Below are 23,134 nucleotides of genomic sequence, written 5' to 3' on the forward strand. Positions count from 1 at the left end.
AATCCTTTATCTGTTTGCTATCCCTTGTTTAGTTGCCATCCCTTGTTTCAAAACACTTGCAAAATATACAATGCCTATAGTTAAACATGAATGTAGGTAGAAAAAATATGTATACTTTTAAAGAATAATGATAAAGATTATCTTTACTAAACTAATAACAAAGTCAATTAATCTCTTCCAGTGGAAAATTCTGAAATGTCATCAATAGGAAAATCAGTTCCATTCTCCTTTCATTTCATTTTCAATCCACATTCTTCCAAACTTTCATCTGTTTCTGAATGTGAAATAAATCACTTCTATCTTCTACTGCTTATTGTCTTCAAGCCCCATAGAATTTAGAAACAATAATGCAGTGTAAGAGTTGAATATAACCCATGTTACGGGTGTGCTAGATCAGAAAACTTATATATCATGGATATATACACCAATAAGACCTCATTCATCATCTGTTGATTAAGACAGTTTAGTCCAAAAAGAGTTGTGCAGTATAAGTAGAGAAGCAATGACTTTGGTTTGTCTTTTAGTCCATTGTCTGCAACTCTAACCTTATAATTAGAGATAGTTACCTAAACTACCCATAGTTACCCATCAAACACATATAATTGTGATTCATATAGAGGTGTAGTGTTTTGTTGTTGTTTTTTTTTTTAAAAAAAAAAGGAAAAAAAAGGCAAATTGTTCTTTACTTTTGCAGTCCAGAATTGAACTTCTGAAGTGTAGTACCCAAACATTAAAAAATAATCAAAATTGTAGGTTTTTTTCCTCAGGAGTTTACACACTATATAACTATATATAACAAATAGAAAAAAGAAATACTGTATGACAGCCACTAAAAATCAAATAAAAACATGTAAATTGCATAAAACTGATAAGTGGTAAAGACAACAAAAATCTGCATCTGGCTGGTTTGAAGACAACAAGAAATATTTGTAATATATACCAAGAGCAAAATACCGCGAGTCACGAGAATGGACATGACAAATTTGTTGATAGTGAAAAAGAAAAGGCAGCATACCGAATAAACGTATGTCCTGCATTTGTAGGAGTGATATATTCTTGTCACATGAGCATGACTCTCTACTTTGAAGTCTGTCATAACATATGGTCTGTAACATCCTCCTTGCTTACTATTAAACAGTTTCAAATTGGTCAGACTGAATAACTTGTGCTCAAGGATCTTGGTCTTCTGAGGTTAATTTTTAACATGCCTTGGAATAACAGGTTTTAGACAGCTGAAGGTGTACCTGTTGAAATGAAAAGTGTGATGTGCAAATAAAATTAAGAGAGGTAACTTTATTTCTCCCTTGGAATACATAAAGGAAAAATCTATTACAGGCAGGATTCAGTTAATAAAGATTTATATTATATTTATTACATGATAATAAATATGATTTTATAGAAAAACAGTCTTCTTAAATACATCTGCTTTCCATTCTTTACGATGGTTGCTATTCCAGTTGATAAAATGTTTGCAAAGATTTGATATGCTTAGACTTTCCTAAAGAGTTTAACACGGTGTCTCATGGTATTCTAATTTAAATCTATCCCAGTTTAATGTCTGTGGAAATATTAAAAGAATTAGAAATAGCTAACTAAAGGTCTGAAAAATTATTATCGGTTGGGAGTCGTAAGTGAAATTGCTATATAATAATATGAAAGTAAATATTAAATCATTGCTGTAAGAATTTCCCAGGAAAAATAATGTTAAGGACTCTACAGGGTACGCATCTGGATCAGTGCACTTAAAGCACTGCTTGTAGAAAATATACTAATTATTCAAATGCTGAAGTTATATATCAAGTAAAAGATTATGCAGACTACATCTTCAGGACTGGAGACTCTTTCCTGGAAAGCAGAGGCTGAAAAGAGCCCAAGAGTCACAGTGGACTTACTGAAAAGAAAGAAGGGAGGTAGCTGTACTTCTGCATAGGGCAGATGACGGAATATCATGTCCACTTTGCTTCCTGTTATAAAAATGGGTATTGATGAAGTTGGAGAGTGTTCTGGAAAGCACCAGAAATGTTAAGCAAGTGCTGGAGAAGTTGCCTTACAAGGAAGGGTTAAAGGAGCATAATGTTTTCAGCTTAGCAAAAATAAGCCTGAGATGAATGTGTAAAACCATCTGAGAGTGTGAGGAACATTGTTATACTTGGGTCTGTAAGTTTTTCCTAGATTGTATTTGTACAGTGTAGACTTACTTTCCCCTCCAAATTTTTTTTCATAATGACCGTGATTACGTTTACCACATTATTTCCATGTTTTGAAAAGCTGATAGGAGAATTCATAGGTTAGTGAATGGAGTTAGGAGTTCGTCACCCTAAGTCACAACTCAGATCACCACTCATTACAAACCAGCTGAAAATATTAATCCTTGTAATTCTTTCTGGTTTAATCTTAAGACTTAATTTCTTAACCTGAAGGAAACTGTACACAAAAGAACCAAGACAGACTTTAAAAATAATAATAATAATCCTAAAAAGCTTACATAGTAGAGACCATAATGAACAGTCCTGTGTTTATTTTGCTTTGCTAAGTGTCAGAGCCAAATGACAATTCTTACCCTAAAATATGTTTCATTAAAAACCAAATCTCAGAATAAGGCATTTGCCATAAAGTTACAGTTAGAATCTCAAGTATATTTAATATCGAATTGAAAATCGATTTCAAATTAATAACAAACAGGATTTTGTTTTCAACTTAATTTTTTCTACCTCCATTCTGGCAACCAAAGCATCTGTATATGATTTTTGATGTGCTTTGGGGACAAAAGGATTTGACTTTCGCTTTTTAAGTAGATGAAGTTCTTTTAAGCAAATTCCTTATGTTCATGTCTAAGTTATGTGTTGTAGCTTGTATTACTACTCTACTGCATATTTACTGTGGTATTCCCTACAATGTTTTCAAAATATTGTATTGGAATTTCCGTGAACCCTGTGATTTATTTATTTTTTATATCTGCTTAACAAGCTCATTGTATAAGAGTCTTGCTGAATTTTCTTGAACATGGGAGCAAGTGTGATATTATTCCATCTTTGTCACGTGTCACACTGGTGTTGAAGTGAACCATTGCACTTCAGATGATGAACTCTTTGAACCTTCATTACATGTTCTCAGGAGCTTCCCAACTGTCTGGTAGTCTTCTAAGCAGAAGCAAACTTTACAGAGTTTGTTTACTAGAAGACATGTCATACTGTTTTATTCTGGGCAGAGCTTGGGTTTTCTGACTAATATTACCAGCGCTTTGAAAACTAAGAATTTGTACATGTGGCTGAAATTTGAATATGATGGAGAGAAAGTGGAAAGCAAAGATCTTTCTTCTTTGAGTAATTTTGTTATTGATGTGGAATTTACTGTCTGGTGCTACATCTCATTCATTCCTTTTGGGGCAGATTTCAGATTCTGTTGTTTCAGCCCTTGTGTTTGAACTTTGCATGTGTGTTGCAACCCAAACCAAATGCTACTGGGATGGTTGCATTGTAATATCCTGCGGGTTATTTAACCTCTAAAGGACCTAAGTCCATATTAAAAAGGGTGCATGTTCCAAAGTGCCTATCATGCAAATATGTGGGCAGATAATTATGAGAACAAATCACACAGAAGTCTGTGGAATTGAACTCATTTTGGAAAAAAAAAAATTGAAATAAAAAAACTGTTAGAGAAAATAGGAAGTCACAGGTCAGGATTTAGTTGCATGATAAAACTGTGGGGAAGTTAAATGACAGTAGTTTTGTCTTTTATATATCACAACAACAATACTGTTTTTGTAGGTGTTGGGTTTTTTTAATTACTTTTGCAAAGTTGTTGCTCCTAAGCAGAACCGAATCCTTAACAGACATTCTTATAGGTGGTTCTTTTTTTTTTTTTTTAAGAAATAATTTTTCCATGCTATGTGCATTTGACTTTTAATCAAACACACGTTTCTCTTCTCTTAACTACAGCTAATTCAGCAATTAAAGAAGACACTTTGGTTCTCAAGATTGGATCTGTCTCTATGGCTCCCCAGGCTGACAACCCTCTAAGCAGAGCTGTACTCAGAAAAGACATTTATCAGTAAGTGTTGGGGGAAGGGTTTGGTTTTTCATAGTCTCAGAAAAATTCATTTTGGGAGAAGTTAATTGATCAATAAAATGGGTACGTGCAGCCTGTAAAAATACTTTTCACATACAATCTTTTGATATTCAAAACCAGGTTTTTCTGATTTTCTTCACTTGTGGGCTTTCAAATGCATTTAGACAAATCAAGTTCTTCTGTGAAGTGCTGATGAATAACAGAATTTAAATGTCAAGTCATTACACAGCTTAAGCTCACAGATGAGAACATTTTCAGAGGCTTTCTTTTATTTAGCTACTAAATTCACCTAAGAGAAAAGGAATTTTTTGTGACTACCAAAATGCTCAGTAGCCATATAGTGTGAAGGAGATAGATCTTAATAATATAAATGGTAAACACATAGTCAAACTGTAGGATTCTTGATGTCATGTAGATCAAAGCTGTAAAGGAAAGCAAACTTCTAAGGAACTCTTTCCCAGTAAACATACTTTCTGTGAAAATGTCATGCTCTGGATTGTGTCACTAAGTATGTGCAAACCACACTAATCATATATAGGCAGCAAAACTGGGGAACATATGTAATCAACATGATAAAAGTAATATATGATCCTTAGTAGAGTTGGCACTGTTGCCAGACATGAAAGTATGGTTGCAAATAATACCAAGTGAGAAAAGTCACAGAAATACAGATGAACAAGTGTCTTATACTTCCCGCTGGTCTGTTTTTCAGATGTGGCAATATTTTTAACTACTTCATAGTGCTCTTCAATAGAAATTACAAACATCAAAATCTTTTCCCAGCAGTAAAACATTTACTGCCCAGAAAATGACAGCAAGTTTTACTTTTTGTCAAGACTAGGATTTTTAGGAGACCAATGAAATATTTCCAGTTTCTCTTCAGAACACTTAGAAGTTGTAAGAGTCTTTTTCTTCATATTTCCATTTGGAGATGCTTAAAATACTGTATTTGCTTGTATGTTTACTTATAGTAGTTTATAGTAGGATGTGTTTTTTTGTTTTGTTTTGTTTTTTTAAATGAGTCCTGTATCTATTTTATTATGGAGCTCTCGTGGAAGAAATCTCAAGCCTGGCACCAACAACTGTTCTGGGTGGCAAGGCCTGATCCAACCCTCAGTGTGCCCACAGACAAAAGAGATCTGATATTTGTACAGGCTCTCCCTGCTTCTACCCTGCTCCTCCCACCTGATTGCTGCTTTGAGAGTTGCAAAAATCAAAGTAGGTTCCACTCTTCTCTCTGCAACTGAAAGTTTGTCAGCAAAATTCCCTGTCAAAAAATGGAATCTGTGAGTTTCAGCTAGAGTAAGGTAGTTTCTGTCACTTAGGGGAACTGTGTAATGTTCCTTGTGTGCACATCACAAGTCAGTGCATAAGCAATGGGAGGGATGCCATTTACCTCAAGGTCGGTGAAGCTATGCCAGTTTACATTCTTGAGGCTGATACCTTTGCAGCTGTGGCTTTACCTGAAATGCAGACATTCTGTGCTGTTCAAACCAGAAGTCATTCAACTGCTTAAAGGTTCTGCTACTCTTTTGCATTATGGGTCTCAGGGTCATATATACAGAAATATCCTGGATTAGGTTTGTGCAGTGTATGTTTGGTTTTCATAGTTTTATGATATGCTCCAGTCTTCCTTTAGAAACCAAGGCACTAAAGGGGTAAGATAGAAATAAGGTCTGGGCCACAGACGTCTCTCATCTGAATGTTGCTGATTTCTTTGTGACCAGCCTCACAACGTATGCTTCTGATGTCTTTTTTTGGGAAATGTCTGCCATTTTCAGAAATTTCCTCTAACTTCATTGAGCATTCTCATTTCTCAGCAGCTGTCAAATGACTCAGTCTTATCTTTGTTCCTTTAATCATCCAATTATCCTAGCTTTAGTGTTTTTAAAATACATTGGGGCAGAGTGTCAAGTTACTTGCAGAATTTTATGAGACAATATTGAAGTTGGTAGTGGGTGGTCTTTTGTTTTTGGGAAGAGCATTACTATTTTGGTGCGTGTAAGCAAGACTCAACACTTTCTAGCAATATCAGTGAATATTTTTTATCACAAAATACTAAGATTCCAGTTTAGTGTTGAAATAAATGCATTTTCTAATTACATATGTTTTGATTCAGAACGTACTGTAGTTACAGACGCATGGTTGAAGATACATGTGCATTTTCTTACGTGACAATCACTGGTGTTTGACCAGTGGCATTGAGTGGTGTTCACTTCGTCATTTGCCAGTTTTTCTTTGGAAAATTAGGTAACAAAATGCAAACATTTTTGGATTGTTAGGGTGGGCCACACAATCTATATTCAAAGGCGGAAAAAAAAAAGAAAAAAGTGTTGGGATATTGGGATATTTTTAACACTTAGGCCTAGTGTTAGTATTCTGTTCTCCAAATACCAAATTTCATATGTTAGGTGGTATTTGCCCTTTTTAACCTGTCCGTGGTACAAGACACTGGATAGCAAAAATGTGTAGCGGGAGAATTGTAGTGCTGATACAGAATGCTTAAAAGAAGTTAGATAGTTAAATGAAGAAGCTCACACTCAATGTATAACTCGTGACTTTTGGTGAAAGATTTCTTAGTAAATATCAACAGAGGTACAAGTAGTACAATATCCAGTTTAAGAGATGCTTAAAAAAACCCTTACAGCAGCCTGTTGATTACTGAAGAATTAGCTGCTACAGCATTCTAATAATCCCAACATGTCATCTTCCCTCTTTTTCCAACCTCTCTTCTCCTCTAATTTACTACTGCTGCTTTTAATAGAATAAAAGAAAATAAATCATTGTCTGAACCACTGTCTTTACAGTGTTTCTGGAGTGGGGATTCAAACTTAATTTGCGGTGTCACTTTGGTTTAAACAGTCTTCTGTTTAGGTCTGAACTACAACCACATGCAATTAATGTCACTAGTAGTGTTTCATGAGAAAGAAGAATGTTTGTGTCTCATTTAGAAACTGTTCTTTTAGGAAAGGCTGAGAAACTTTTTCATGGCTAATGGCTGAATAGAATTTCCAAATATCTTCTGAATTTGTCCCATAAATTCATACATGAAAAACTGAAAGTGCTCGTTTAGTATTAACAGAATATCAGTGCATAAAAGGTAAATCTGGTATGGCTGCGGGTCATATTAAATGAAACCGGGCCTTGTGAGCTGAATGTCTCCATCTGTGTCTTAGGAAAAATAGTTTACTTGCTTGACTTGGAGAGGGAATTAAATAGAAAATGGAATGTTGGAAACATAATGTGCCCCAAAAGTTTGGACACAAATATTTTTTCAGGTGATTATTGCGAGTTAGAAAGAAATTTATTGACACAGTAACTTCAGTTTTCTTTTACCATATAAAAATTAGTCTAAAAATAACTATTTCCTTCAATCGAAAATGGTCTAATTTTTTAGACCTATTAATAACTATAGTAGACAAAGATGTTGTATACCATAACAGTAAATATAGGATCCCTGAAAGAGGTACAGCTACACCGTATGGGTCACAGTGAGAAACAATTTCTCCTTTTTTTTTCCTCTTAAGTCCTAGGAGTTTGTGTTTTTTTAATGATTCATCGTGACTTTATGATTCTTAATCCCCAACTAAGGTGTGTTCGTCTTCAACAAGCACAACCAGAATCAGGTGTTTTTGTCAAGGACTGACTGTTCTGTGCAGCAGAACCCGAAGTTCTTGTGATGGGGACACGTGAGCAGAATAAAGGAGATTTTGGATGAGCATGCAGATGAGGCAGCTGCCTAGCTTGGCAAAAGAGAGAGCAGAGCAGTGAATTAGAACTGTGGAGGAGTCATATAGTCAGAGTAAATGAAATTTCTGCTGAACCAGTGAAGGAGACAACTGTATTTTTGTGGTTTTAACTATCTCATCATAATAAACTTAAGACTAGGGGGCTGCTACATGGAGATGATTCAGCAGGTCACAGAAAGAAAAGATGGCGTGGTCGTTTCTTACCTTGTGTGATCATGCTGTGTTTGTTTTGCAGTAACTTTTGAAATGGCCAATTTCAAGTACATTTTACAGAACAGAGGAAGTTCTAGCAGTTTGGGGGAGGAAGAGTGCTGAGATAGAGAAAGCTCGTTCACAAACCATTGTGGTGTTAGTAGCAACAGCTTGTTTGCTTTGGAGGACATTGTTTAAAATTTCTTTCTAGCAGTGAGCATTTCTCTAAAAACATATATATATGTGTACATTTGTGGAAAAGTACTAAAAGGAGCTGTGTTGCTGATTCTGTTGAAGAAAAACCAAAGGGAAGCATAGAATTAATGAATGGTTGAAAGGGACTTCTCTAGTTCATCTAGTCCAACCCCTTCCTCAATGCAATTTAGACTGAGTGGCTCATGTCTTTCTCAAGACAACAAATGATAATCCCTTGCCAAAAACAAACAAACAAAGGCTTTTTATTGATGTATATAAAGCAATTCTGAGGGCACCAGACCAGAAGATCCTTTTCCGTGCATGGAGATGGCTGCGGCAAACAGAGCATCATCTCCTGGGGTAGCTCCAGAAGGCCACATTTCCTTCTTTGTGTGTCTTCATGTGTTTTCCCTTTGTCGTTTCCTCAGTTCTTTCTCTTTTAATAAAAGTGACTAATGTGGAATATCAGCGTGAATAAATTATAATGCTCTAAAGAAGTGGAACTAATCAAATGTGTCTGTAGTCATCTTAAGCAGTTTTCTGCTCAATTATCTCACATTGTCTTTTGTCACCTTTTTAGATTACAATAATATTTTTCTGTATATACAAACAGTGCTTAGTGCAATCAGTGGAAAGCTAACATAAAAGGGACTGGATTTTTAAAAAATCTATGCGTGTTGAGGGTTTATGATGGGGAATAACACTAGTTGTGCTAAGCTACCATCAGGATTAGACAGTATTAGTAAGAAAACTCCATCACAGGACCCAGCAATTCTGTTTCTCCAACTGAAATAGGAGGAAATAAACCCATGCTTAAGTATGAAGGAGCACAAAGTTGAAATTGAGATTGCATTTAGTTCTAGTTCAGGATAAGGGCCCCATTATAACGAAGACTGTGCAAATTACCTACTCAGTTATATGGATAATTGCCAGTCATCCCCAAAATGGTCGTTTTTTTTCAAACTGTGACATGAAAGATTAATTAATAGAATTTTAGGGAATATCCATGAACAGAGAGAGTGAAATAAATTTAAGGTAAAATATTGTATTGTCGTATTAACGGAGTTTGTTGAGACAAAAAAAGAAATGACTGACAAAAAGCACAGAGAATACAGACTGGAGGTGTTGGAGGCCTGGTTTATGAATTGCTGCATAACTGTTACTAAACTATCGAGTTTGGGAGATTTAGGTGAGTAGAATCATAAGCTTTCCTCAGTTTGGCCAATAAAGAATCTAATTGTTGTCCACACTCCGGATTCATCATTTTTGAGATCCAAGGATTTCATTCATGTCATACATCAAAGCTTAATAGTCCAGGTCTGAATGTTCCATGGTCATTTTCATGTGTAGATCTCTCATAGATCAAAGCATAAAGCAGTACTTGGACTGTTTTCAATTTGTGAATGTAAAATGGAAATTCTTTACTCCCCCCATTTCCCCCACAAAAATTACATGTGAAGAGTATAATCATGAAAAGATAGCTGTAAATTACTTAGCATTTTTCTTAAAACCTTTCATCAATACAAGTCTTTCTATTGTAAATGTATCTCATCTACTGCTTTTCATTTTTGTACTTTACTGTTTTCCACTGTTTGATAACTCAAACATTTGCAAATAACAAAACAATCTTATTTCTCTTATATCTTCTATCTATCTTTATTTCAAGGAACTTTATCTAGAACATACCTATACTATCATTGAATGCCCGTAATTGGTTAACAAAAGTCCTTTGGTGAAAAAAGCAGTAGTAAACAATTTTGTGTGTCTGTGCTGATAGTGCTGGAGTGAGAGGAAGGAAAGAATGATGGAAGGAGTTTATGCAAGAAGTGCAGACACAGCCAGCAATCTGCGTGGAAATCTGTTTTTTCTTTCAAATGTGGTTTGGAAAATCAAATGCTTTTCAAAACTTTTCAGCAGCACCCACATCTATAAGCATCTTTTCTTCAGAAACATTTTTTGTTCAGTATTAAATTACTGTGGGACCATATTTACATTTGTAAAACCGTACCTTTAAATTATTGTTATAAAAAGCTTATAATTTCTACAACTATAGTATGAGCAATAAGGCTAATTCTTTGTTTTCCTTTTCAAACCAATTAACACTTAAAAAAATCTTCTGTTTTTGCATAGATGTTTAGTATTCAGATAACTAAATGATTCCAGGAATACATGCCTAATCATTTCCATTTAAGAGTTGATTATTTTATAAAGGCTCTAAATAAAACTTATTTTCCATTTTACTTCATTTTTTTAATACTTCATTGAAGTTTATTTGGTAGGCAAACAGGGCAGTAGCTAATGCCAACCTGAGCTTCTTTCTTTTTCTTTGCATAAAGACAACAAAGATAATCAGTTTAAAAAAAAAAAGTGCATGCATAGATTTTGATGGAAATGTGAGCAGCTTATTAAAATGTGCATTTGTGTCATAAGGAATTAGGAAAAGTACGATGCATCGTGACCTCTCTATTGCAGTTTTTCTTTAATTTCAGAATTTTTCAAACAGCAGAGGTAATATATAAAAATAACTTTTAGAAAAAAAATCTCAGTATTTCAAGGAGAGGTATTTCATGTATCACATAGAAACTGTGAAGCAGGGTTACACTAGCATCAAGTTCAGTTCTTTTCTTCCTATACTAAGGCAATAAAAAATACTGTAACAGTGAATGTTTTAAATTTGCTCCTCTAACTTATCTTCTAAGTTTTTGAAATTTAGACAAGTATGTTTTTATTGATCAACATACTTGTTTGTTTTTTTAAGAGGCTTGTCTCTACATTTACAGTATTACTTCGTAAAAAAAAAAAAACTTTTAAAATTCTTTTTTATTTTGTGTTTAATGATCTTAGCTTTATTAATTATCAAATTGGGTTTTAAGTCAAATTATTCCCATTAGCTCTTAGGTTCTAAATACTGCTTTTTGCTACTGTAGTTGAACCTTAGCTGCTTGGTTTTTTGTTTTATTTTGTTTTGTTTTGCATAAAGAGCTTAGGAAAGTCATCTCTCCTTTGCATAAATTTCCTGAACTTCTGTCTGGAATTGGGTTTGGAAGTAACATTTTCCTGCTTTACATTTCTCTCTTCTTCTATCTTTAGTGGAAGGGAAAAATACTCTACCTAGACCTTTCCCCCAGTAAAATATTCATATATATGGATAACATTACATGGAAACATCACTGCTAATTAACATTGGCATGTTTGAGGCTGTTGCAGCAGTTATTAATTTAAAACCCTCAGTGGAAACTAATTGTAAAATAACAGCTGGAACTGCCCATTTAATTTCAAAAATGTAGCTTGTTAATTATCTAATACCAAGAGCTATTCAAAGCTTCATTTATATTTGGAATTCAACTTTTAAAATGTTCAACTTTAACCATCAATCTTATTTTTATTTGAGATTTCTTCAGTTGAGCATTTTACTGGAACTGCAGTAATACATAACTAATTTGGCTAAATACATATTTTAAAAATCATTTCTTTCCCTTATACTGTGATGGTTCAAAATAAAATGCATGTCAAAATAAGTAAAGCATTCCTACAACTTTACTTTTCTCCTGAATTTAATCAGGTTAATCACTGTGTGTGCAATACACAGACCCACTTTATATTTTCTCTTTCACTTAGTAGCACTGAATTTTTTCCTCTGATTCTTACAATGATTTTGAATTTCTTTGTGCAGTTCCTCATGGAAAACAAATTGAAACAAGCTTTATAGAAACACTGCTATCAAAGAGCATGGCCATTATTATGTCATTTAAACATCCATTTGTTGTTAATCAGGGCAGCTGTTTCGTAAACCTTATTAAATATGTCAGGAAAATAAACTGTCAAGTAAATGTCAATAAAGAATCTATTCACACGACTAACCAATTCATTCAAACACAGCAAAGGTGAAATCCATTAAATTGCTGAAGTTATTTTTTGAAGTCTCCAATAACTCTCATGCAATGTGTACATTAAAAAAAGAAAAGGTTTTAAGATTAAAAATAGCACTCCCCCCGTTATTTATTGTTACTTTCATTTCTGCTTTACTAACTTCATGTGTCAGTTTTATCTGCAAAGTTTTCCTTTGTTTTCAGTTGAGTACACTGCTCCTGATTTGGCTGAGATATTTGCACAAATGTCATCTTCACCCTAGCAGCATCCCAGCGCTTCATGGGGAGTGGGGAGGAGGAAAGAAGTTAATTTCATGGAGGTTCACAGCTTGTCTGTGACAGAAAGTGCAGATCCAGAGGCTGGCAGCGATTTCTTCAAAGATCTCTCAAATTCCTTCAGGTTTGACCTAGAAGATCACGGGAACTTCACCATGTGTTTGGGAGGGACTCCAGCGCAGAGGCTATGGTGAGGAGAATCACCGTGAGCTTGGGCACCTCGTGGAGGTGCTTGTTGGCTAGCAGTGCAGCGCAATACAGGGGTACCCCATGGCCTCGTGTGCCACTTCCAGGTCAATGACTGACCAGCTGTGACTGCACACACATTTCAGCAGGCAAATATGATTATAACTGTCTTGTGTTCCATGTACAAGCCTTGTTTTGGCTGTTTGCCTCACTCCCTTCGCTAATTGGTGAAGGAGTTGCTGCAGTAGAGTGAAAATCTCAGTGCCCAGGCCAACTGCATTTAGTTTTTCTGGCAAAGCTTTTGAGTTTACGGTGTGGTTATTATGATTGTTTCATTATTCAGGTATAGCTCATTCTCACTAATAACTGTGTATAATTTTGAGCTAAACTGGGAAAGGCTTTCAGACTGCGAGTTCAGATTGTGAAGTTCTCAGGTCAGCCAGTTGGGCTGTGAATTTGGGAGACAGGCATGAGAGAAAAAGAGTCTGCAAAGTGTTCGATATCACATTTTATGTAATTTTCATAGTGTCTACTCCCTTTCCATGACTATTAAGAAAACTGCCATCACTGGACAGTTGAAGATCAGACATAAATAGCAGTTGCAAAGCAGAACTTCCACAAGGACATCTATTTCTCTGTTGTGCCAGTGCACAACCCTTTGTTCTGTAACAAAGTTTCTCAGCTGTGGGTGATGTTAACTATTGCAAAGTTGACACTAAATTCAAGATACACAGCAACCTGAACTCAGTTCCTTGGTCTTCTGATGTTTCTCACTGTCTCAAATACTGTTTTAACAGTTATATAGCATTTGCTGTAGCACGTATGGAGCTTTTCACGTGAAATTGCTATAACTTCAGTTTAGAAATCTGTAATATATATATGGTGTTTGAATTGGGGAAGAGATTATGATTTCCTTTGTATGTACTGCTTTGAGGTGCTGTATAAAGTCATGTTTTTTTCCATTTCCTGACAAAAAAGCTGCAATTCTGCTGTGATAAAGCCTATTATAGCAAAGCCAATCAAAATAAAATCAAAGAATTGTTTGAATTATGGTTAGTTTTAAACCATTTAAACTTCTCATTATATTCTGTTACCATTTTACAAACTGAATTGCTCATTATTTTGAACTACTTGCCTTGCTGTTTCCTAATCTTTAAATGATTGTTATGTATATTTCTATGCATAGTTTTTTGATTTATTTATTTTTTAACTGAGACCTTAGGTTTCTTGCAATTCTTGTGTTCTGCTACCAAGGAAGAGTCATTTCTTCTCCTTCTTCTTTCATAATGTTTTTGCACATTTTAAATGAATCCCTTAGAAGTCTTATGTCTTTGTTTCTCCTCAAAAAGCACTAAAACACACCTCCTGTGCTGAAATCTGGTTGCGTAACTATTTACTTCCCTCCCATTTGAAAATATGAGAAGAACTAAAAGTTCGAAAAATATGAATTCTTGATTCAACACAGTGGATAGAAGACTGGATACTGTCTGAATTTCTTTGGAGAAGCCCAGAGTACAGTGGATGTAACGTTGACTTTTAATATTATTTTAGCCATGGTCTTGGAATCATAGAATGGTTCAGGTTGGAAGGGACATTGAAGATCATCTAGTTCCAACCCCACTGCCATGGGCAGAGACTCAAAGCACAACTTTGGACAAAGTCTTCTTTGGACCATGAGTTTTGTGCCCACCTAGGCTGCAGATCTAAATTCAAGCTCTTCTAAGACATACTCCTCTTTGCAGCTCTGTGGCGTTACTGGTTGTACATGTGTGTAGAGAGCTGGCTGAGGGAGCTAAATGAGCTCAAAATGTTTTGGAGGCATTTATTTTTCTTTCAGTCAGGTCATTCCCCTGAACCCATTTATTGCATAATCACACAAGGATTAGCCCTGGCAAAAGGGTAGGATTGCAGCAGCCTGAGCTTGCAGCAGCTTAATCCACCATCATGCTCATGGCTTTTGAAACACAGCACAGATTCTGACACCATGAACTAGGAATTTTAATAAAATTCTCAGATTGAGCATTGGCATTATTAAACATACTGTAACAGTTTTAAAAGGTAAACAAAAAAGGCACAGAGACAAAGAAAAAGGACATGAAATAGCACTTAAAAATCCCAGGATGCCTTTCACAGTTTAGATAGTCAGCAACTTGAATGCAATGAAAAATTTTGCAGATAAGCTGTAAAACTGAAAAATAAAAGGAAATCTGAAAAGTAGAGTTATTTATGTGAGTTGTGTTGTATGTTTTATGTCATAAAGCAACATTACTGCAGTTTTTACATTTCTTTACTTCTTTCAAGTTACCTCCCTTTAATCTTTCTGTTTCTCTAACCTTTAGTTTTAGTATTTTGCTTGTTACTGTAAAATACTGGGACGTAAGAGAAAGAGGTGTCTGGTTTTCTATTAGTGTGGGAAAAAATAATTAGTTGATCCTTAGGAATTAATGCCGTTTTAAGAGACGGAGTGGTCCACCTATACAGGTTACTTAAGTTCAGTAAAGTTCATTTACTTTTTGCAGACTCCTTAGTTTCTTCCCTGGGTTTCCTTTGCTGATTCTTAAAATAAAATAAAATAATTGTGTGACCACTTCTAGTTTACTTTTTCTGTCTTATATAGTGAAAATTAACGCCCAAAGGTCACGGCTGTGGTAAATAATTTATTCTAAAATAATTCAGGAAAACTTTTAAAAACTTATTATTATATTACAATTTTCTTCTCAATTGTTAGTGAGCAATTATAATTCCCATCACATTTGGTTCAACAACTGTTTTGTCGAAAAGTATTTTCCAGTAATATATAAAACAGACTTTTTTCTTTGTAGTATTTTTAATTATGACAGGATCTCAAGTTAAATATAATGCAAGTTCTATGCTTCTGTTACTGGGAAAACCATACCCCATTTGTAATGAGACATTTGTTAACTTCTGTATACAGATTGCGGTTCATTCCATAGATATTTGTGGGTTCTCTGATGTCCCTCACAGGGTTTTTATCTATGACAAATTCATACCACAGTTCTTAAACTACTTTTTGGATAGGAGATCTTTTCTTTTGAAAAACAGTTTGCTCAAGTCTTTCTTTTCCATTTAACGTTTTTTAAGTACTTCGGGTTTTGATTATTTAACAAAAAAGATTATCAGAAATATACAGACTCATTATATGTTAAGTTAGTTCAGGAAAGATATTTGAACATGCAACACAATTCAAAGCTCCCATGGCAAAATTAAAACCTAATTGCAGTTATCGTGAAGAACTCAAATTGTATTATTTAAGTGAGTACGGTTCCTGGCCCTTACTGATTTTCCAAGAGAGCTGAGTGCTCAACCACCTTAAGTACAGACAAAAGTCATGCTTAGTTGCTATTAAACCTGATTATGATGCAGTTAAATACAGATTTAAAAGTAATATACAGTGTTCTTGTTGCATTTCAGAGGCTATTCTTTGTGTGTGTCCTTAAAGACATAAATCCATTAGTTGTTTTTTTTTTGTTCATTTGTGGGTTTTTTTGTTTGTTTGTTTGTTTGTTTTTGAGGACTGGTTCATACATACTTATGGGTCTGTTAGTTGTAGGACACAAAGATAAATCCATCATTCTTCAGCCTCTCAAAACATTTTTCCTGCCCTCTGGTGCTTTTGGTAGTTATTGGGTTTTTTTTTGTTTCTTGTCCCTGTGAGAAGGCAATGGCTAACGCTGGTATGTTAATGGCTAACACAAGTGTAGGTTGAGAGTAATAAAATACAGGGATAGTGTCAGGCATCTCCATTGAGTTCAATGTCAGTGATTGATATAAATCACAGATACTCCATTCTTCTGACATGATAGTCTGATAGTTTTTCTCCAGCAGTAAAATAGAAACAGGTTCAGAGGTGATATGAGTAGGACATAGGAATATACATATATAGACATATCCTGTCTTTGCAAGATAGGAACAGAATGGATTTGAACTTTTCCTGATAACCAAAGGTGTTTAACTATCGAATAGTATTATTTGATCTTTGTATGTGACAGTTTTTCAAAGAACAAGAAGAAACTTGCAGATTAGCAAATCCGGCTGCAAAGCAGATCTGAAAGTTCTCGGTTTCCTCATTTAAGGCAGGATACGTACATATATTCAACAAAAATTGAGAAGAGGGCAATTCTCTGTTATGCGCTATTTCAGACCATCATCACATATGCCTTATTCTTCAGACAGCTTGCAATGGTTTTCTTGGTTCTTGCCCCCCCAGAAATGCCCACTGTATTATCTAACTGCAAGAGTTGTGAAGTTGCTTTCTAAAAATAATTTTAACAAATCTATTGCGCTCCTCATGCATTGCAGCTTATAAAAATAAATAATTAAAGAGTATTTACTAAACTGGACTCAAACAAAATGCAGATGACAGAATTTGCTGTTTCCCAAATGGGCACTCAAGTGGGCAGGGTATTTGTGTGTATGTCTGCATCTATGTACTGTCCTTGCAGTATTTTTTTTTTTTTTTTTTAGCTCCAGGCAGAAAGTAAAACACTGAATTTTCTTCATAGCCACCATCATTTGTATGTTTTGGGTGCCTCGTGGAGTTTCTCGAACTACCTGACAATGGAATCATAGTCTTCACGGTCGATAGTGTAAATATATAGGGATTTTTCTAGTAGATGAGGATTAGTCTTGCCTGACATCGCACTGTGAGTGGAGCTTACGTAAAACCTCTGTTCAAAAACATCTGTGGCAGCTTTGTGTATATGCTGTAGGCTTTAATAGGCTTTAACTGATTTACCGTGAAGGTTTTCTATTTAATGTTTAAAAGAGCAATGGTGTATTCTGTGGCTTCCTATGGTGGGATGTAGACTTCTAAGAATCTATTGTGTCCTGCTACCAAAAGTTGCCTCAGCAACAGTTTATCATTAATAAGAATACTGTTGAGTCTAGGCTTTGGCTGTTTTTGTCATGTCCTTTACCTGTTCCTTATGATTCTTTATGATTTTTGTATATTTTATACTTTTGTACTAACGATGAGTTTTGAGGTCAGTTTCCTACCAGATTCCACTTGTTCTGTTTTTCACCTTTTAAAGGTGAAATATGTTTAAAAACATGTTTAAATACGTTTAAAAGTATGTTTAAAACATAGATGTTTTAATACATTTATTAAATATATTGTTAAATATATTTAACATATATTAATACATTAAACTCCAAATTAATATATTAAACTCCAAATATGTTTAAAACTTTTACATAAATACCCCTTTTAAGATAGTGTGGTCTTTGAGTTCCTAAAAGTTTATTTTTAGGAACTTCAGTTTGTTGGTATCACAGTTAAAGATTTAGCAATAGTATGCTATCAAAACAAAAGCTATCAATTTATTTTCTGTCACAGAAGAAACAAAAATCTAATCACTTCAATCTCAGATAACTGCTTGTAAATTTAAGTTGCAGTAATTACGTTTAATAATATGAAAGATTTAATGGTTTTACAATTGACCGAAGGACTGGGACTCAAAATGTGTTGCTTATATTCATAGCTTTTTTGCAGGTTTTAAGGCAAGAATCTGTGTATCAGAATTTCATTTGTAAACTGACTTTTCAGGGAGATCTCTCTTGGAGCTCTGCTGCATCCTTCCACATCTTTTGAATGTTTCACTAAATTAATTAAAAATGTTTCGAAAAAAGAGAGAGAGAGAGAGAGAGAGAGAGAGAGTCCCTTTCAGTGATGTGCACAATACCTCTTCATGGCTTTAGTCTCTTTGGTTGGGCTTTTTAAGAAAGCCTTCCTAGATTTCTATATGGAATTTGATACCTCTTGTCAAAAATTGTTAATACTTGAAAACTTTATTTGGTGGTAGTATGTCAAGGAGAATATGCTTGACTTTTAGGTGTGATTCAGATAGTCATGCTATGAGAAAGATTAGAAATGATCTTGTAAAGAGGAAATGAGTTCACTAGTAGTAACATAATTAAAAGCTTTACCTTAAGTCCCTAAAAGAACTGATGAAATACCTTCAATAGGTATGTTGTAATCTCCAAAGCCAAAATATACTATAGTGGAGCACTCTTTTCCTCTACTTCAGTCTTCCCTCAAAGCCAGAGAAAAATCGGAAAATGATGGTGGGGAAGTGGTTTCTCAATGGAGATGCTGTTCAAAAGGGTTTTCTGAGAGGAAAAAGAATCCAACATAATGGCATGGGGAATCTGGAAGTTTTGGGGACTACATTTTTCTGGTTCTCAAGCATTTGACAAGAAACCTATAAATATCCAATACAGAATAATACAAGCGCAGGGAGTTCAAGGGCACTCTGTACTTAATGTTCAAGAAGAATTCTCTAAACAGAGAAAAGAGAAAACTTAACAGGTATTTTGTGTTTTATCCTGTGTTTTGATAACAACATCTTGATTGTTCAAGTCCCAGTGTTCTATGAAAAAAAGATAGGAGAAACAGCAGTTTGGAAAATTACCTTTCAGACTTTTAATTCCTGTAAGAATTAAAACGAGCATGCTTGCATTTAAGCAAGCTGGAATGCTAGTTAGTAATTCATCAATACTAGATTTGCTCTAGAAAGAACTAGACATGGAACTAAAAGAATCATTTATTTTATAGCTGAGGTCTTGTGTATAGGTTAGCTTCTGTCTGTGTAGCAAGCGTTTCTGCCCACAGGCATGTGAACTCAAAGCTGTAATTCTCTCAGGAAACTTACAGTGGTAAATTTTTACAGGCACTGATGATTGTGCACTGACTTCCCTGAACTGAGGATTTATTCATTACATAGGACATAACTGAAGAAAAGAAGTAAAATTGAATTTAAATCACAAAGGGAAAAGGTCAGACTTACAGGTACAAATATTCAGGATGTAAACTTAGGAAAATCAATTTCAGGGGGTAAAACATCTTTGAGAAAGAGGAAGGACTAGGAAGAGTGGGAGTACACCAAATTCCTTGCCTGAAAACACGGTAGAGTAGATGCAATTAATATGCAGAGATTCATCATGTCTAAAGAGGAGACCATGGTAATTATGAAAGGAAATTGGCATTCACAGGTTTATCAATATCATGAGAAACAAGTAAATTTGCAACCTAAATTAGAAACAGGAAGAGAGTGAATGTCTGCTAAAAAAGAAAAAAAAAGAAGTGGATTGCTATGAAAAAAAATCAACATTAAAGCAAATCAGATTTTCTCAAGTCAGATAATTGTGTTTTCAACAGGAAATGTATAAGCTTCCTAATTGGGTTATCAGTCAGTCACTTGCCCCTGTTTTGCTGCTTAGGTGATTTTTACTTCCTCTTCTAAAGCTGTCTCAACATCTCTTAATTTTCCACGTTCCACTACAAAAACATGTCAGTGGTCTGAGCTAGCCCTTGTTCATGTTTCCATCCAGTCCTAGTCTTGGTACATTCCTGAGACAGCTCAAATCTTACATATTCTGTCAGTAAATCTAGATAAATCTCAGTATCTAAAGTCAAGCACAAATACAGGCCTAGACAGAGAATGGATTGAAAGCAGCCCTAAGGAGAAGGACCTGGGGGTGTTGGTTGAGGAGAAGCTTAAAATGAGCTGGCAACGTGTGCTTGCAGCCCAGAAAGCCAACCGTATCCTGGGCTGCATCAAAGGCAGTGTGGCCAGCAGGGCGAGGGAGGTGATTGTCCTCCCTTGTTCTGGGCACTGGACCAGGCTGCCCAGAGAAGCTGTGGATGCCCCATCCCTGGAGGTGCTCAAGGCCAGGCTGGATGGGGCTTTGGGCAACCTGGTGTGGTGGGAGGTGCCCCTGCCCATGGCAGGGGGCTGGAACTGGGTGGCCTTTAAAGTCCCTTCCAACAACAAAAAATAAAAATAAAAAAAATACATTTTTATCCATTAGTAATGGACTGAAATAATAGAGTATATACTAAGATCATATTATATATTTATTACATTTCACAATATTTATAGAGTTGCAGAATGTAAAAGCAAGAACAATTCAGAATCGTGAGCTGAGCATCTAGTTTCAACAGACTAGCAGTGGTTAGCTGGCTGCAGTTTCATAACCTGTGAGCTGGGGGAGGTCTGGCTGAACCTAAGTATTTTACTATCTTCAAGTAGGTTTTTTCCAAAATTACTTTAAATAAAGTGAATCCCCGCATTTCCTTTGAATTCCAAATTTTCTAATGAGATCCAAATGCATCCTGTAGATAAGTTGATAGATGAGAATATTCGATAAAAATTAGCATGCCTTAGTCATGTCATTATAGTCTTAAAAGACACAAAATATGAAGATATAACTACTCCCATACAGCTCATAATGTGTACAAAATATGCCATTCTTCATTTTATCAGAGAATGATTCATGTGGGAAGATCAGATTTGTATAGATGGCTTTAAGAGTTTCTTCTACAATCTAACTGATTAGCAGAAGTTTGAAACTGTGTTGACTCTCTACTCATAATCTTTTGTTTTCTTTCAGTATTAATGTGATAAATCTTTTGAAATGTAAAATATACATCATGCAATATATCTTTTATTTCCATAGTATTATGAATAATTCCTTTTACAGTCTAAGAATCACTGACAATGAATTCAGAAAATTTGTACCTATCTTCTCTTTTTTTTCCTCTCAGAGCATTTTTAGTAGTAAACTACCCTTCAATCTATCTTGAATTTGTACTAAATGTGGAAATGCTAATAACAATAGTTTAATGGGGTATAAAGGAAGACACAATACTGTTTTTAACGTGAAAGGTAATATATTTCATATTGATTACGGAATGGGTCTTCTACCAGGACAGTTTCCCAATGACATTTAAATGAGAAAGGCACTGCAAGGACTACAGGAAAGAAGTATTTTTTTTAAATATAATTTTTAAGAAAGTTGAGTGTTTCATCTTTTTCAGCATAAAGTGACTTTAAAACAGTAGGTTGGGCTATTACCGGTATCACACTATTATTGGGGTATTTTACAATATAATATTCAATATTTTTTTAATTAATTTACAATTTGCCATTATGAATGCAATGATTCTGCAAAAAGAAAAAAAACATGTGGCATTCGGGGGATCAATCTATGTCAAAGGTAAATGTGAATTACGCCTTGAAAAGTTAAATAGTTAAATATTTGCCATTCAGTGTGGTTTTGCGTTGTACTATGTATGCTGCAAACATCTACTACAATATATACATGCTGAAAATACGGATAGGTAGATACTGTTTAGTATAAAGGAAAAAATTGGTATTTATTTCTAATGTTCTGTAATACTTGTACAGAATTTGACTTATGTTTAGGTATGAGTTCGATATACAATATTTCAAAAAGAAATCCTGTCCCATGTCAGTTTATCAAGCAAACTGTGGACAGTATGTCTTCTAGATTGTACCATCGTACCTGACTATACTGCACCACTTAAAGATAGACCATGCATAAAACATGAAGACTGTGTTTGGTGAAACTCAATATTTCCAGGTCAATTTATAGAACAACTGAAAAGACTGAGGTATTGTATCAGTAAACTAGGTGAAATGGTCAACTAAACTAAAGTAAAATACAGGATGAAAGCAGTGACAGAATAACAAGATTGTTTACCTTAGCTAGGTGGTAAACTAATCATGCATGAAATATTTGAGAAATCAAGACTAAAGATCCTCTTACAGCCAAACAGCATTAAGTTTTGAGATAAAATTATTTCTACCATGAATCTAAAAGCATAAAAGCGTTTGGGTTACAATGTATTTTGACTTCTTTTTGCTAACCTCCCTACCCCAGGCTTCCACTTAAAACTCTTCAAGCTCAGTCGTCACTGACTCTGTTCAGAGAAACTCTATTCCACTTGTTTTTCGTAGAAACATTTGGCATCCAAAAATATCATACAGACCTTCCTTTGGAATTATGCATACTTATCATTTATACAGTCTGTCAACTGTATATTTATACTATGCTCCCTGAATTTGGGTGAATGCTTAAGAAATATAATGAGATTCCTCAAACTGTCTAAACATTAAACAGTATAAAAATGAAAAACTGATCTTTAAAAGTTCAGACTTGCTCAGGCTGTTATTTTTGCTGAGGAATTTAAACAATAAAGTTACAAAAGTCATTAAACCAGATGACATCTAAATGCACAGCTGCAAACTTTAGCTTTGTTTCGTTTCATGCTTTTTTTTTTCCTGACAGGCTGAAATTACTTTGTAGTTTACCATACCATACCTTATCATCGTAGGATCATTCATTCTGTGTTCCAGATACAAGTCTAGAAGATGACTGCACTGCAAAAGTTCATCAGCTTATTTGCAGGAAATGACTGTACGAGAGCCCTTGGAGCAAGGGGCTGCTTCTAAATGTCTGGTCACCTCACAGGATATGTAGAGCATTTCCTGCCTGTAGGACTAGTGGAAGGAAGCACCAGGCCAAAATGTTTGATGTGTGATCTACTGTAATTCCTTTCATGTGTTCAGTGGCTCTTATACGATCAGTGCACAGCTACCAGTCCTGTCCTTGGTGTAGTCCAGTTCACTAAATTCTGACCTTCCTAAATGGACAGCAAACAGAATTATAGTACCACTCACCTGACACCACCACTGTAATTAGTGGGGTGGAGGGATGCTGTTATTTTTTCCTCTGAACATGTACCTGGTTCAGAGTGGCTGGTTTTCAAAGTGA

General features: G+C 35.0%; 1 protein-coding gene across 4 annotated transcripts in view; it reads left to right on the plus strand.

Moving 5' to 3' along the window:
• VPS13B (vacuolar protein sorting 13 homolog B) overlaps positions 1-23,134 on the plus strand; it is a 481,062-nt gene that overhangs the window by 279,410 nt on the left and 178,518 nt on the right. For all 4 annotated transcript variants that reach the window (XM_048068672.2, XM_048068671.2, XM_048068670.2 and 1 more), the window contains one exon: positions 3,939-4,050. In XM_048068672.2, coding sequence (XP_047924629.2) covers positions 3,939-4,050 — 112 coding nt within the window. The remainder of the gene's footprint in view (positions 1-3,938; positions 4,051-23,134) is intronic.

Source organism: Anser cygnoides, chromosome 2, assembly GCF_040182565.1.
Source record: "Anser cygnoides isolate HZ-2024a breed goose chromosome 2, Taihu_goose_T2T_genome, whole genome shotgun sequence".
NCBI lineage: Eukaryota > Metazoa > Chordata > Aves > Anseriformes > Anatidae > Anser > Anser cygnoides.